Raw genomic sequence first — 13,156 nt, forward strand, 5'->3', positions numbered from 1 at the left:
ATGATGTAACGTGGGGCATGTTGCATCAGAAAAGAGGAAACTTAACTTGCTGGCTGCTACCCACTTCCCAGTCCTGGGGCCACATGTGGCTAAGAGAGCACCTAGTGATTAGCCAGAAGGCATTGCCATGGGTTGTGATGAAGAATTAGACCACCTCTAGAATAGGCTCAGAACCCTTCTGCCCTCACAAACAGCTGGGACAGCTCCGGTCTCCCATTACTGCCTGTAGAATGGGTGTAGATGTAAATTCTCCCCACCCTGCTGACCTTTATCCTGATTGGCTCCTGTACATTATATTAGCTGTGTATATTTTCTCATTAAAAGAGATCCTGCTTTGACTGTTCCCCCTGGCGTCTGATTGTCCTCCTGCTAGGGAGGCCTGGGTGCAGGTGGCCAGTTGACCTTTACCTTTCTTGGCCCATCCTGGTCGTGGCGTGCTCCCCCAATCTCTTCCGCAGGTCAGGAAGGGGGGGGGCTAACCCCCCCCCCCCCCCCCCCCCGACAAGGGAGAGGTAGACAGAAACAGATTTGAGTGCTTGATACTGTAGGCCTGAAATCAGCTCTATATCTGGAGTTTTGTTATACATTATTAGCTCCCTTTATGTAAGCTTATTTTTAGGTTTGTGTCACAACCAAGGTGGGGTGGGGAGGATCCCTTTCAAGGGTTGCTCAAAATGAAAGTGTTGAATCCAACTGACCTCTGGGAGGGCCAGGACCTTGAAGTTCAATAGAATCCTTCATGGAGCACAGAACACCTGGGATTTCTGATAGGTGGCCTGATTGTGTGTGAGATAAATCAGGAAGTGGGCAGAAGGCAAAGCTGCCTGCTCTAGGAATTCATACAGTTTCTGATCCAGGTGAGAACAGACATGGAGGATTCTGTCAAACTACCACCAGATGGAGTCTGAGCATTTCAGGTATGGATTCTGGCAGCCAAAATGAACCCACCAGTGTCTGCACCCAGGGACCCTCCAAAACTCTGCATCTTCTTCCCTCCCTCTCCATGGTACTATCACCTCTCTTGGAGACCTGGGACCCTTTATGTTCCCCCTCCAACTCCTCTCAAATCTGTTAGAAGAGAACACTCACACCCAGGAAAAAATGGCAGCAGACTACAACAATCAAGAGAGATTACTGGATATGTGGTGCATGCCTGTAACTGCAGCTCTGGAGGCTGAGGCAGGAAGTTCAAGATAAGCCTGGGCAATTTAGTGAGACTCTGTCTCAAAATAAAAAGTAAAAAAGGCTGAGGTAGTAGCTCAGTAGTAGTACACCCCTGGGTTCAATCCCCTGTAGATAGTGGGGGTGAGAGACTTCATTCATTTCTGGTGGGAGAGCAAACAAACATACAGAAATTATTGTTAACGCTGGGGATCAAATCCAGAGCCTTGAGCATGTTAAACATGTGCTTCACCACTGAACTAAATACCCTGCTCCTAGACATTAGTTTTCAAATTGGTTGGGCAAACACTGTTTTGCAAAATAAAATTGCTGGATTGTATTATAAGGCCATATTTTTTTTAATTCCAGAAATTTCTGTTAAGGTATCCTGATGGTTGTGGGCTACCAACCTAAATCTTGTGGTCTTAGCAAAAACCTATGTCAACAGGGCTTGCCTTAGTCTCCAGACAGGGAATCTTTTAGGGTATCCCTGCTTCATCCTCCCTACTGGGAAATCCCCAACATCAGAGAAGAAATAACAGCAACAAAAATAAATTAAAAATCTAATGCCTAGGGCTGGGGCTGTAGCTCAGTGATAGAGAGCTTGCCTAGCATGAGTGAGGCACTGGGTTCGATCCTCAGTACCACATAAAAATAAAGGTATTGTGTCCAACTACTTCTAAAAAAATAAATATAAAAAATAAAGGAATTCTGTCCATATAACTACAAAAAAGAAAAATTTTTTAAATCTAATGCCTAGACTAAAATCTATATACAAATGTTCATAGCAGCTTTATTCACAATCACCTAAAACTAGAAGTAATCAAGCTATCTTTCAATATACAAACAGATAAACAAACTATGGCACTTTCCTATGATGGAATACTATTTAATGATAAAAAAGAAATGAGCTTTATGGCTCAGGTTGTGGCACCGTGGTAGAGAGCTTGCCTAGTATGTGAGGCACTGGGTTCCATTCTCAGCACCACATATAAAAAAAAATAATAAAGGTCCATTGGCAACAAAAAAATATATTTTAAAAAATGAGTTTTCAAACCACAAAAAGACATAGGGGAATATTAAATCCATATTTCTAAGTCCTAGAAGTCAATCTGGAAAAAGATCAGTGGTTCAATTTAAACCCCCCACCCCCCAGGGAAGGTTCAGTTGGTGAAAAAGAGGGGATGTTTTAGAATAGTTACACTATTTTGTATAATATTGTAATTACATAGCATCCTATATAATATTGCAATGCATAATATATACATATATATTATACATTTTTCAAAACCCATAGAACTTAACAAAAAGTAAATTTTAATGTATTTTTTTTTATTATTTTTTGGTACCAGGGATTGAACTCAGGGGTACTGAACCACTGAGCCACATCCCCAGCCCTATTTTGTATTTTATTTAGAGTAGGGTCTCACTGAGTTGCTTAGTGCCTCAACTTTGCTGAGGCTGGCTTTGAACCTGCAATCCTCCTGTCTCAGCCTCCCAAGCCACTGGGATTACAGGTTGTGCCACCACACCTGGCCTTGAATGGTATCTTTAAGACTAAAGACAAAGGAACTACACATAAACACTGTATGGTAGTTGATAGGTTGTTTTCCACAAGGTTATAAATTAACAATTCTGACACTCCTATACATGTATACTAGAATTAAACAATTAATTCTAATTAATTTCATGGGGGATGATGAAAGCCAAGTTTCTCACTGTTGAAATGGGAATTTTCAGAAAGGGGTAGGGGTCAGAATGATCCATGTGGCAAGGGATTAGAGTTGGAGACAGTATGAATTCATATTTAGCTTAGTATAAATATGTTTGCATATAGAAATATTTTTGTGTACATATATGAGTTAGCATGCATCTATTTTCTCACTCTCCCAGAAGTGTCTAGAAACAATGACACCCTAATAGTAATAAATAAGCCTACTGCCCAGACTTCCCAGATCTTGGCTTCTAAAACCACTCCTCAATAAAGGAAACAGGACTGGGGTGTAGCATAGTGGTAGAGCACTTGCCTAGTGTGCACAGGGGCCTGAGATCAATATGGAGTACTGTTAAAAAAAAAAAAAGGAAATAAAGTTCCTTGGAGAAATGGTTGAATATAGGACTGGGGTAGGAAATATACAAATGAGCTTGTAACATTGTGTAGTGTCAAAATAAATGTTTTTTTTTAAAATATTTTAGTTGTCAATAGACCTTTATTTATGATATGTGGTGCTAAGAATTGAACCCAGTGTCTCACACATGCTAGGCAAGTGCTCTGCCACTGAGCCACAACCCCAGCCCAAAATAAATTTTTAATTTAAAAAATAGGGCTGGGGTTGTGGCTCAATGGTAAAACACTAGCCTAGCTCATGTGAGACACTGGGTTCAATCTTCAGCACCACATAAAAATAAATAAATGATGAATGTATGTAAAAGAGACACAGGAGAGAATTGAAAGACCTCCCAAAGGCCAAATTTATAACAATTTGAACAAAAGAATAAAGAATATTGAATTCTAACCCAAAAAATGAACATCCATAAGTCCATACTGGTAAAAGTAAATGCTTGAATGAATAAATGAGGAAGTTGGAGTGGGATTATAATATAAAGAATAATTCCAAGGGCTGGGATTGTGGCTCAGCGGTAGAGCGCTCGCCTAGCATGGGCGGGACCTGGGTTCGATTCTCAGTAGCACATAAAAATAAAGGCATTGTGTTGTGTCCATATACACCTAAAAAATAAATATTTAAAAAAAAGAGTTAAGAATAATTCCAAATAATTTCTCTACATCCTTCCCGGAGGGGAAGCATAAATCCGTAGTTTCTTAGTTTGGGCTGTACATAGTGACTTCCTTTCAAGGAAGACAGTATGGAAATGGGGAGAAAGGGAATATCAATACACTGGGGAAAACACCATACACTGGGGAAAACACCACCTCTGCCAGGTGATCAAGGTCAATATCAACAGTGATATGTCCTGCTGATAGTATATATCAAGTACCATCCTTAATACATGATGAAAATGGCAGTTTACCTCCGTAGTCTTTCTGCCTCAAACCCATAACCCAGACCATGATGAGAAAAATAGAAGGACAGTCGCCAGGTGTGGTGGCTCAAGGCCAGTAATCCCAGTAGCTCAGGAGGCTGTGGCAGGAGGATCGTGAGTTCAAAGTCAACCTCAGCAAAAGTGAGGTGCTAAGTAACTCAGTGAGACCCTATCTTTAAATAAAATACAAAACAGGGCTGGGGATGTGGCTCAGTGGTTGAATGCCCCTGATTTCAATCCCCAATACCTGTACCCCACAAAAAAAATTAGGACAGATTATTAAATACCTGACAAGTACTCCTCAAAACTGTCAAGATCATCAAAAACAAGGAAAGTCTGAGAAATTGTCAAACCAAAAGGATCCTAAGGAAATATGATAATCAAATGTAATCTGAAAATGGGCTTGGTAACACATTCCTATAAATCCCTGATATTCAGAAGGCTGAAGCAAGATCACAAGTTCAAGGCCAATTTGGCTAATTTAGTGAGATCTTATCTCAAAATTTAAAAAGGCTGGAGATGTAGCTCCATGGTAGAGTACTTGCCTAGCATGCACAGATACCTGGGTTCACTCCCTGTACCACAAAAGTAAATAATAAGTAAATATACTGGAAGGGATCTTGGAACAGAAAAAAAGACCTTTTGCCAAAAACAGGAGAAACCTGAATAAATTATGAACTTTAGTTAACAAAAATGTGTCATGATTGTATTGGCTTATTACTGTATCAATATTGGTTCATTAATCATAATGTTGTGACATGTTAATGTAAGATATTAATAACAGTGCAAACAATGTGGAGACTATGAGAACATTCATCGTATCCATTAGTTTTGCTGTTCAGAAAACTGCTCTAAAAATTAAGCTTAAAACTACACCTTAAAAGCTGACTGTTTTTAGGGCATCTGGTGCTAAAAGAGAAAAAACTTGGGCTGGGGATGTCGCTCAAGCGGTAGCGCACTCGCCTGGTATGCGTGAGGTCCGGGTTTGATCCTCAGCACCACATACAAAGAAAGATGTTGTGTCTGCCGAAAACTAAAAAATAAATATTAAAAAATTCTCTCTCTTAAAAAAAAAACACTTAAATCAGTGGTTTTAAAACTCCTGAGTACATCAGAGAACTGAAACACAAACTCCAACTCAAGAGGTTTAGAAAAGGGCTAGAAAATTTCCACTTTTCTTAAGTTCCCTGGTACTGCTATGATTGCTGCTGCTCCAAGGACCACAACTTCAAGAAACACAGGGGTTAAACTCAAGATTTAAAACAATGATGGCATCTCATCCCCCAGAAAATTGGGGCATTGGTGTAGCATGCCTTGGAGATTTTCTGGAGAACCTTTCAAGGTTCTTCTTGCAGAGGTGAAGAGTCCATCATATATATATTCTACTGTACCCTTCACCCACAGAAGATACCCCTCCACTTCATCCTATGGCTTCATGACTTACTAGTACACTGGTGATATACAGATGACTCAGACCTATCCCCTAGGTCTCCCAGAAATGTGTGTCTAGAAGCACCGACACCCTATAGCAACAAGCACACCTATGCTCAGGAAGAAGTAGGAAAACAATTGCTAACCAAAGTGAGAAAAGTGGGTTAATGTTTAAGGAACAAAATAGAATGGGAGCGGCTAAATTATGCATGAGCCAAGAAATTAGCTTTCTAAGGTGAGTAATGATTTGGAGACCATCACAAAGGGGGGAGTGAAAGGACACATTCTAGAAGTGGGGACAAGATGTACAAGGCATGGAAATCTACCAGCTCCAGACTTTCCTACAAAGTTGAGCTCCTAGTACAACTTTCAACTTCCTCTGGGGTATGTGTAATCTTGTGTGTGTGTGTGTGTGTGTGTGTGTGGTGCTGGGGATTGAACCCAGGGCCTTGTACATTCAAGGACGGCACTCTACCAACTGAGCTATATCCCAAACCCTGTCATTCTCCTTTTGCCAAAGGGTTCTGAGATGTTTAATAACTTGTCCAAAGAAATCTAGATGGTAAGCAGGAAGATCCAAATTGAAATTCAGAAGGTGCTCTAAGTCCGGCAGTTCACAATTGAGACCTCAGGCTCTTCTACCCGCCTCAGGTGACATCCCGTCTTCCTGCCTTCTTTCTCTAAACCTTCTCTTTCACCTCTTTCCCAATTAGCTTCTCCAGTCTCTCATGATTAACCAGACTCACGAGCATGGACAGAAGTCCAGTAAATCAAGATCTCCAACTTGCTGCAACTTAAGCCTAGCTGTAAAGGAAATAAAAATTCCTGACGTGACTTGTCCTGCTTTCTCCAGGTCGCTGTGAGGATCAAAAGAACTTAAGGATTTGACCAAACTCCCTCGCTATCCTCAGGCCTCCTCAGGCGCCCCACAGCCAGCCACATCCTAGCACTACAACCTATACTTTATTCAGCCTCAGGAGACAGGCCCAGGTCCAGCAGGTGTGACCCATCTCCCTCGCGGGCTGGTTGGTAGTTTCCGCGCTCCCCTGGCACCCGAACTGAGCTGGGCGTGGACACAGTTAGACAGCCCGACCCGGACATGACCCCGGATACAGGACGAAAGATGGGAGCCCTTTGCCTACAAGAGGAGCTGCCCCAAACATCTCGGCGCTCAGCCTCTGCATCCGCCCAGGTCAAATCTCTCCTCCCCACCAGTGATAAAGTCTCGGTTCCCAGTGCACCCTTCCCAAAGCCTGAGTCCGCCTCCCCCGCCCTGGCGCGGGATCTGGGAGAGTTAATTCCAACCGCCTCCGCCGATTCCCGGGGCCTGGTCGCTGACAGCGCCTCCCATTGGCCGCGGAGCCGGCTCGATGCTGATTGGCTGAGGCTTTCTGCAGCAGCTCCCCGAGGCTCCGGATTGGCGCAGCGCTCCGGTCACTGGTGTGTGGCGGCGGGCCTCCGCAGGCTACCCGGGGTGAAGGTGCTCCGAGCTCCGGTAGCTACCTTGGGACGTTCATCCCGGTCCCGAGTCCCGACTTCCTTACTGATCTAGCTCTCGTTGCTGTCCCGGGAAGACCACCGGATTCTTTTCCTCCTGCTGGTTTTCTTTTTCCTTCCTCCCATCTCCCAATTCCTTCCATTTTCCTCCTCCACACGCTGGCCCCCGCCCCGCGTAGCGTAGCGTAGTCTGCCATTCTGAACATCCCACCTGCCTGCCACCTCCTGACTTCTGCCCCTCCCTGACTTCGAATCCCTTAGCCAGAGGTCTCTGTCATAACCTAGCCAGACTCTCTTACACGCCTCTTTTTTCCCCCTCTTTATCAGTTCCTGACTCCCAAATCCAGCTAACCTTTGACTTTCTGACATTTGACCCTGACACTTGACTCTGGACCTCCAAGCGGAGGTCTTCCCTTCTGAGGCTACTGCACCCCACACCATGGACTTCTTGATGAGTGGTCTGGCAGCCTGCGGGGCCTGTGTGTTCACCAATCCCCTGGAGGTTGTGAAGACCAGGATGCAGTTGCAGGGAGAACTGCAGGCCCCTGGCACCTACCAGCGTCACTACCGAAACGTCTTCCACGCCTTCTTCACCATCGGCAAGGTGGATGGCCTGGCTGCCCTGCAGAAGGGCCTGGCCCCTGCCCTTTTGTACCAGTTCCTGATGAATGGTATTCGACTGGGCACCTACGGGCTGGCTGAGTCTAGGGACTACCTGCATACCACCGAGGGCACCCTCAGTCCTGCCCGCAGCGCAGCAGCTGGGGCCCTGGCTGGGGTCATGGGAGCCTATTTGGGGAGCCCCATCTACATGGTAAGGAGGGGGAGGGTCCTTCTTGAGGCCTTCAGGGAAGATCCTTGGTATAGGGTGGGAGTCTGGTTCTTCACAAGAGCATAGGTGACAGGGTGCTGTCCCCTTGCCAACAGGAAAGGGCATCAGGAAAGTGCTGGCATGTTTTAGGGCATTCTGATCTGCCCTATACACACCCATTCAATAGACTCAATTGAATGTGTTGATGAATATGATGAGCTTTGGAATCAGCCATTCTGGAACTCAAATCCTAACTGAAAATTACTAAATGTTGAGCTTCAGTTGCCATATCTGCAAAATGGGGATGATGATGATGATGATGATGGTGATGATTTTGGTACCAGGGATTGAACTCGGGGGCACTCAACCACTGAGCCACATCCCCAGGGCTATTTTGTATTTTATTTAGAGACAGGTCTCACTGAGTTGCTTAGCGTCTTACAGTTGCTGAGGCTGACTTTGAACTCACAATCCTCCTGCTTCAGCCTCCCTAGCCACTGGGATTACAGGAGTGCACCACCTTGCCCGGCAAAAAATGGGGATTATTGTAATGAATTTTTTGTGTGATTATTGAAAGGACTGAGGAAGACAAATATCTGAGATAACACACATAAAACACTAGTACAAATCCTGGTACATAGTAAGCATTTGATAATACTGCTTTTATTATTTTATGATCATTACCTGATATTGAGGTTGGATTTGTGTAGGGGAAGAGGAGGAACCTGAGAACTCATCAGTGAGTGTAGGAATCAGGAAGGTCCTGAGCATCACAGAATTAAAATCTCACAGTCTGTTCCTTTGCTTTGTCAGATGTAGGTGAAGGGTTAGGAACCTGAAGCCCAGAGAGGGGAAGTGACTGTTTCAAGGTCACACAGCTGGGACTAGGCCCTGCTTAGTGTAGCTAAGAAAGTGGGAGGCTGTATGTTTTCCAGAAAGAGAGGCAACCTGGGCTCACTCCCAGGGTGTGAGATTCAAGGACAATAGCCTCTTTGAAATCAGTTGAACACATACCCCTATGAGTCCTGGGAGCCTGAGAGCACATTTTAGCCAGAGTCTGATAGGGAGCCTGGTCAATATGGTAGCTGGAGAACTGAACTGGGAATGGGAGCTTGTGTGACAGTCTGGACACCCAGATCTTGCCTAATTTGAAGTCTTAGGAAATACTGCCAGCCTTTAAACTCTCCACCCCTAATCCCAAGCCCCAAGGGGAGGAGGACGTTGAGGGGGTGGGTATCTTGCAGTGCTTGAAGATCCCTCCCCAGGGCCTAGAGCCAAGGGACACATAGTCTGGTGACCAGTTTGTTAAGTGGGAACAACAATAATTATCAGATTAAAAGGGTATTCATTGCTTAACACCCTAGAGGAAGTGTGAGGGGGGTCAGGCATTTGAGTTTCTAATGCGGGAACATGGCCACTAGGGCATAAGCTGTGATACTCTCTTGTCTCCAGGTGAAGACACACCTACAGGCACAGGCAGCCTCGGAAATTGCTGTAGGGCACCAGTATAAACATCAGGTGAGGGTTCCCCAAACCCGCTGGAGTGCCCAACTGTCCTCTCAGCTTTCTGCCTGCCCCAGGCAGCTCTAACCCTGGCCACTGCTGTGCCCCCTCTACCCCTGAAGCCCACCCAGATCCTCTGTATTCCTGCTCCTCAAATCTTTTAAGCCTGATTCTCCTGCCCCATTCTCCCCATTTGCTAATATTCTCACTTATACACAACCAGCCCCTGCTGTGGGATGGCAACGGGTAGCAGAAAACTGAAGGCCCATATTCTGGCTCTAAGCCCACAAATGAACTGGTCATTTAGAAACAAACAGGTAGATGTTAAGGACCAGTCCTTGACAGTATTAGGAGGTGGGAGCCCCTAATGCTGGGGTGACTGAACCCCATCCCCATGGTCTTCCCCCCACCAGGGCATGTTTCAGGCGCTAACCGAGATTGGCCAGAAACATGGTCTGGTGGGGTTGTGGCGTGGGGCTTTGGGCAGCCTGCCCCGAGTTATCATCGGTTCCTCTACCCAGCTGTGCACCTTCTCATCCACCAAGGACTTCTTGAGCCAGTGGGAGGTACTGCCCGGGAAGGGAGTGGGGCCATCAGGGAATGGGGTAGAGGGTGGGCAAAGGGAGGTGGGCCCCAGAATGGATGGTGACAACCTTCAGATGTGAGGGAGAAGCAGGAGGGTTTGAGGGTTACCAACTTTTTGACTCTTCTCCAAGTTCTCCTGTCACTTTATCTCAGAGGGGATACCCAAGCCCTCAGGGCATACTGTGCTACAACTGGTAAAGTAGAAGCTCCCTGAGTTACCAGATCTCTGCGTCCCCCAGGCAGGGCCTGTCCTGTCCAGTGGTTGAATAATTGGCTGATTGACAAAGCTCTTCGTCTCTTCCCCCTATAGATCTTTCCTCCCCAGAGCTGGAAGGTGGCTCTGGCAGCTGCCATGGTGAGTGGCATCACAGTTGTCCTGGCCATGACACCCTTTGATGTGGCCAGCACAAGGCTCTATAACCAGCCCACAGACAGTCAGGGCAAGGTAAGGGAGTGCTCTGGGATGCAGGCAGGTAGAGAAAGCTGGGGGAGGCAGGGGAAGCAGATTGTGGGTACAGGTGGAAGAGCCTCAAATTCAACCTGCAGAGGTGAAGCCCCTGGTGGGCTCTGACAAGCTCCTTCCCTGTGCTCTCCCTCCCTTTTCAACATGCTCCAGGGCCTCATGTACCGAGGAATCTTGGATGCTCTTCTGCAGACAGCCCGGACAGAGGGCATTTTTGGCATGTACAAGGGTATAGGTGCCTCCTACTTCCGCCTTGGCCCCCACACCATCCTCTCCCTCTTCTTCTGGGACCAGCTGCGCTTCCTCTATCACAAGTACACTAAATAACAGCTACTTTCCCACACTCCACCAAATTGATACTTCTTGGACACTTCTGCCTCCACTACTATGTCCTGTTGATTACTGACCGTGTGACTTTTTATCCCAAGAGGGATAGCCAACGACACTCCCTGTTCTGTTCTCTCAGAGTTGAACCACAAGTAGTAAGTCTCCTTCCCTTCTTTGGGTGTTGCTCTAAACCAACCTATCTATCCCCCTGTACTCTACACACCCCCTTCTCAGGGCTAAACCAATCACTCCAAAATATATTGCTTCCCTCTTTCCACTGCCAGCCTTGGGTCCCTCCTGTTCCCATGCACAGCTTTAAACTTTCCCATCCAAGACCAAAGGGAATTTGGGAGACCCAGGTGTCCTGTAAAATTCAAAGACACAGAAATTATATTGGTTATAAAGCAAGTTTATTTCTGCAGAGAAGGTGTGTCTTGTGTTTATGCACAGGAAAGAAAGAAGAGAAAACCAGGTGGTATTCAAACTCTTTTTCTCCCCTCCTAGACCCAGGTCTCTAAGTCTTCAGTAGTATCATACAGTGCTTTAGCATTTTTACTGGGGACCAAAGATGTTGGGATCATGAAGTGTCAGACTGGTCACCAGCTGTTCAAAGTCACCCAGATTCCACGGTGGAGGTGGCACATTTCCAGGTCCAAGAGATGGCCTGTTGTCAGGGCTTAGGGGTGGGGAACAAAGGGAGAAAGAACATGGTTCAGGACTAACTGAGGTTGACAGTTCCCACCTCCTGTTTCCACAGGACTCAGGTATCTGTGTCCCCAAACCTCTGGCCCAATCTGCTTCTTTTAAGGACCCCACCAGCCAATATCCCGCTGTACCCCACCCAGCTTAATTCTCCTGGAGACACGGGCCCTTTCTTTCCTCCTTACGGGGGCTGACTGAAGGTGAGCAAGAGATCAGTCTGGTACTGGGGCAGCCTCAGCAAGGCCAGGTTCAGTGTCACATCCTTTGCTACCTAGAAGGATCAGAATCAGGATGTTTACCTGGATCCTTAAGGCCAATCCATCCCCCTTCCAGGACGCTCCTCGGCCCTCACCTGCTGGTTTTCCTTAGCTACCTGCTGCTTGCCAGAGAGGACCCAGGCTTCTTGACAGTAGCCCCTCAGGGCCAGGTTCTCTAAATTGAGAGGCTGCACAGACTCCACTTGCACAGTCCTAGCCCCCTGCACCCCACCAACGTCCTCAAAATGGTACCTGAGGTGGGAGAGCAAGATGGGGGGCATTTCTCAATGCCCCTCATCCTCACCCCCACCCCCACCCCCACCCCCGAACATCTTTAAGCCCTAGGCTTTGATCACTTCCGGCAGTATCGCCTTGCCCTAGGGAGTTAGCGCCCGGAATAACCGTCCAGTCATAGGCCCCGCCCGTTTCCTCAGTTTCGGCCCTCCCATTGGCCAACCGCGGGCCCCTTCCTCACCGCGCCGCCGCTTCACCCAGCACGTGAGCCTGGAACTCCAGAAGTTCCACGATCAGGCTCTGGTCAGTCACTGGATGGCAGAAAACTTCTTGGTTGTCTGGAACTGGTCGGAGGTCACTGGAGAGGGGCGAGGCAGACCGTGGTTGACCCTGACTTCCCGCAACCCACCTGGTCGGCCTCCACAGGGCGCCGAATCTTTCTCACCTTACATCAATGGCCCCAGGGGGGAGGATGGAGGAGAAGGCGCCCCCGAACAGTGGATAGTTTCTTGAGGGCTCCATGGGCCTAGGACGAGGGTATGGGCCCTAGAGAGATTTAAAAGAAATCCATATGGGGACACGTGGCATCACCTCCCCGGCTTTCGCAGCCGCCACAGCCTCTTCTCTACTAGCTTAGTTTCTGGACCCTTTAAGGTTTGGCCCCGCCCGGCGCCCGCGCTAGCCAATCGGTGCCGGCGCTCTGGGGGCGGAGCCCAGTGGTGCCCCTCTCAGAAGCTCTTCCGAGGACTCGGGGTGGGACCGCTGAGGTCTTGGTCTTGGTTTAGAATTTGTGTTACCATCGGGGTCCTGGATCCGCCAGCCTCTTCCTTTTAAAGGGGTCGCTTAAGATCCTCCCTAAGGGCAGTTGCACACCTAGGCGGGGTCTCTTGAGTCTAGGTAGAACGATTTCATGGTGTCCCCAGGACCTCTTGACAGCGAGTGGGCTGCCAACCTGACCACTAATTCCCGGATCCCATGCAGGGAATTAGAGAAACAATAGGTCCAGGTGTGGGTCTCGATTAAGATTCAGGCACGCCTTCCTGAACGCTACACTCAACCTGAGGATTATACATATAATCCCCCTCAAATCGTCGCCTTGAGAAAACACGGAGGCCCGGTGGGGGCAAGCCCTCCCTCCTCAGC

The 13,156-nt window shown here is 47.3% G+C and overlaps 2 protein-coding genes across 6 annotated transcripts; one reads left to right on the forward strand and one right to left on the reverse strand.

Moving 5' to 3' along the window:
- Positions 1 to 7,087: 7,087 nt before the first annotated feature.
- On the forward strand, positions 7,088 to 11,352 carry Slc25a35 (solute carrier family 25 member 35). 2 transcript variants are annotated; one of them, XM_027946937.2, is made up of 5 exons: positions 7,088 to 7,945; positions 9,395 to 9,460; positions 9,859 to 10,011; positions 10,341 to 10,475; positions 10,647 to 11,352. In XM_027946937.2, the coding sequence occupies exons 1-5, from the start codon at positions 7,571 to 7,573 to the stop codon at positions 10,818 to 10,820; spliced, it is 903 nt and encodes a 300-aa protein (XP_027802738.1). In that variant the 5' UTR covers positions 7,088 to 7,570; the 3' UTR covers positions 10,821 to 11,352. The 2 variants fall into 2 exon arrangements, with proteins under 2 accessions (XP_027802738.1, XP_071459366.1); XM_071603265.1 differs by lacking the exon at positions 9,859 to 10,011.
- On the reverse strand, positions 11,209 to 12,651 carry Rangrf (RAN guanine nucleotide release factor). Of its 4 annotated transcripts, none has more exons than XM_027946939.2 (5): positions 12,459 to 12,651; positions 12,255 to 12,371; positions 11,896 to 12,031; positions 11,708 to 11,793; positions 11,209 to 11,496 (listed from the first exon to the last, which is right to left on the reverse strand). In XM_027946939.2, the coding sequence occupies exons 1-5, from the start codon at positions 12,533 to 12,535 to the stop codon at positions 11,373 to 11,375; spliced, it is 540 nt and encodes a 179-aa protein (XP_027802740.1). In that variant the 5' UTR covers positions 12,536 to 12,651; the 3' UTR covers positions 11,209 to 11,372. The 4 variants fall into 4 exon arrangements, with proteins under 4 accessions (XP_027802740.1, XP_027802739.1, XP_027802741.1 ...); XM_027946938.2 differs by having other exon boundaries at positions 11,875 to 12,031; XM_027946940.2 differs by having other exon boundaries at positions 11,417 to 11,496; positions 11,662 to 11,793; positions 11,875 to 12,031.
- Positions 12,652 to 13,156: the final 505 nt, after the last annotated feature.

This window comes from Marmota flaviventris, chromosome 17 (genome assembly GCF_047511675.1).
Source record: "Marmota flaviventris isolate mMarFla1 chromosome 17, mMarFla1.hap1, whole genome shotgun sequence".
Taxonomy (NCBI): Eukaryota; Metazoa; Chordata; class Mammalia; order Rodentia; family Sciuridae; genus Marmota; species Marmota flaviventris.

What these genes read in the sequence shown, in the direction of transcription:
- Rangrf (XM_027946938.2), bottom strand. Translation starts at nt 12,535, where the DNA reads ATGGAGCCCTCAAGAAACTATCCACTGTTCGGGGGCGCCTTCTCCTCC. An exon ending in CCTGGGGCCATTGATGTAAG is followed by an intron (nt 12,372 to 12,458) that starts GTGAGAAAGATT and finishes GCCCCTCTCCAG; the next exon opens with TGACCTCCGACCAGTTCCAG. An exon ending in CTGGGTGAAGCGGCGGCGCG is followed by an intron (nt 12,032 to 12,254) that starts GTGAGGAAGGGG and finishes CTCCCACCTCAG; the next exon opens with GTACCATTTTGAGGACGTTG.
- Slc25a35 (XM_027946937.2), top strand. Translation starts at nt 7,571, where the DNA reads ATGGACTTCTTGATGAGTGGTCTGGCAGCCTGCGGGGCCTGTGTGTTC. An exon ending in TGGGGAGCCCCATCTACATG is followed by an intron (nt 7,946 to 9,394) that starts GTAAGGAGGGGG and finishes TCTTGTCTCCAG; the next exon opens with GTGAAGACACACCTACAGGC. An exon ending in CCACAGACAGTCAGGGCAAG is followed by an intron (nt 10,476 to 10,646) that starts GTAAGGGAGTGC and finishes AACATGCTCCAG; the next exon opens with GGCCTCATGTACCGAGGAAT.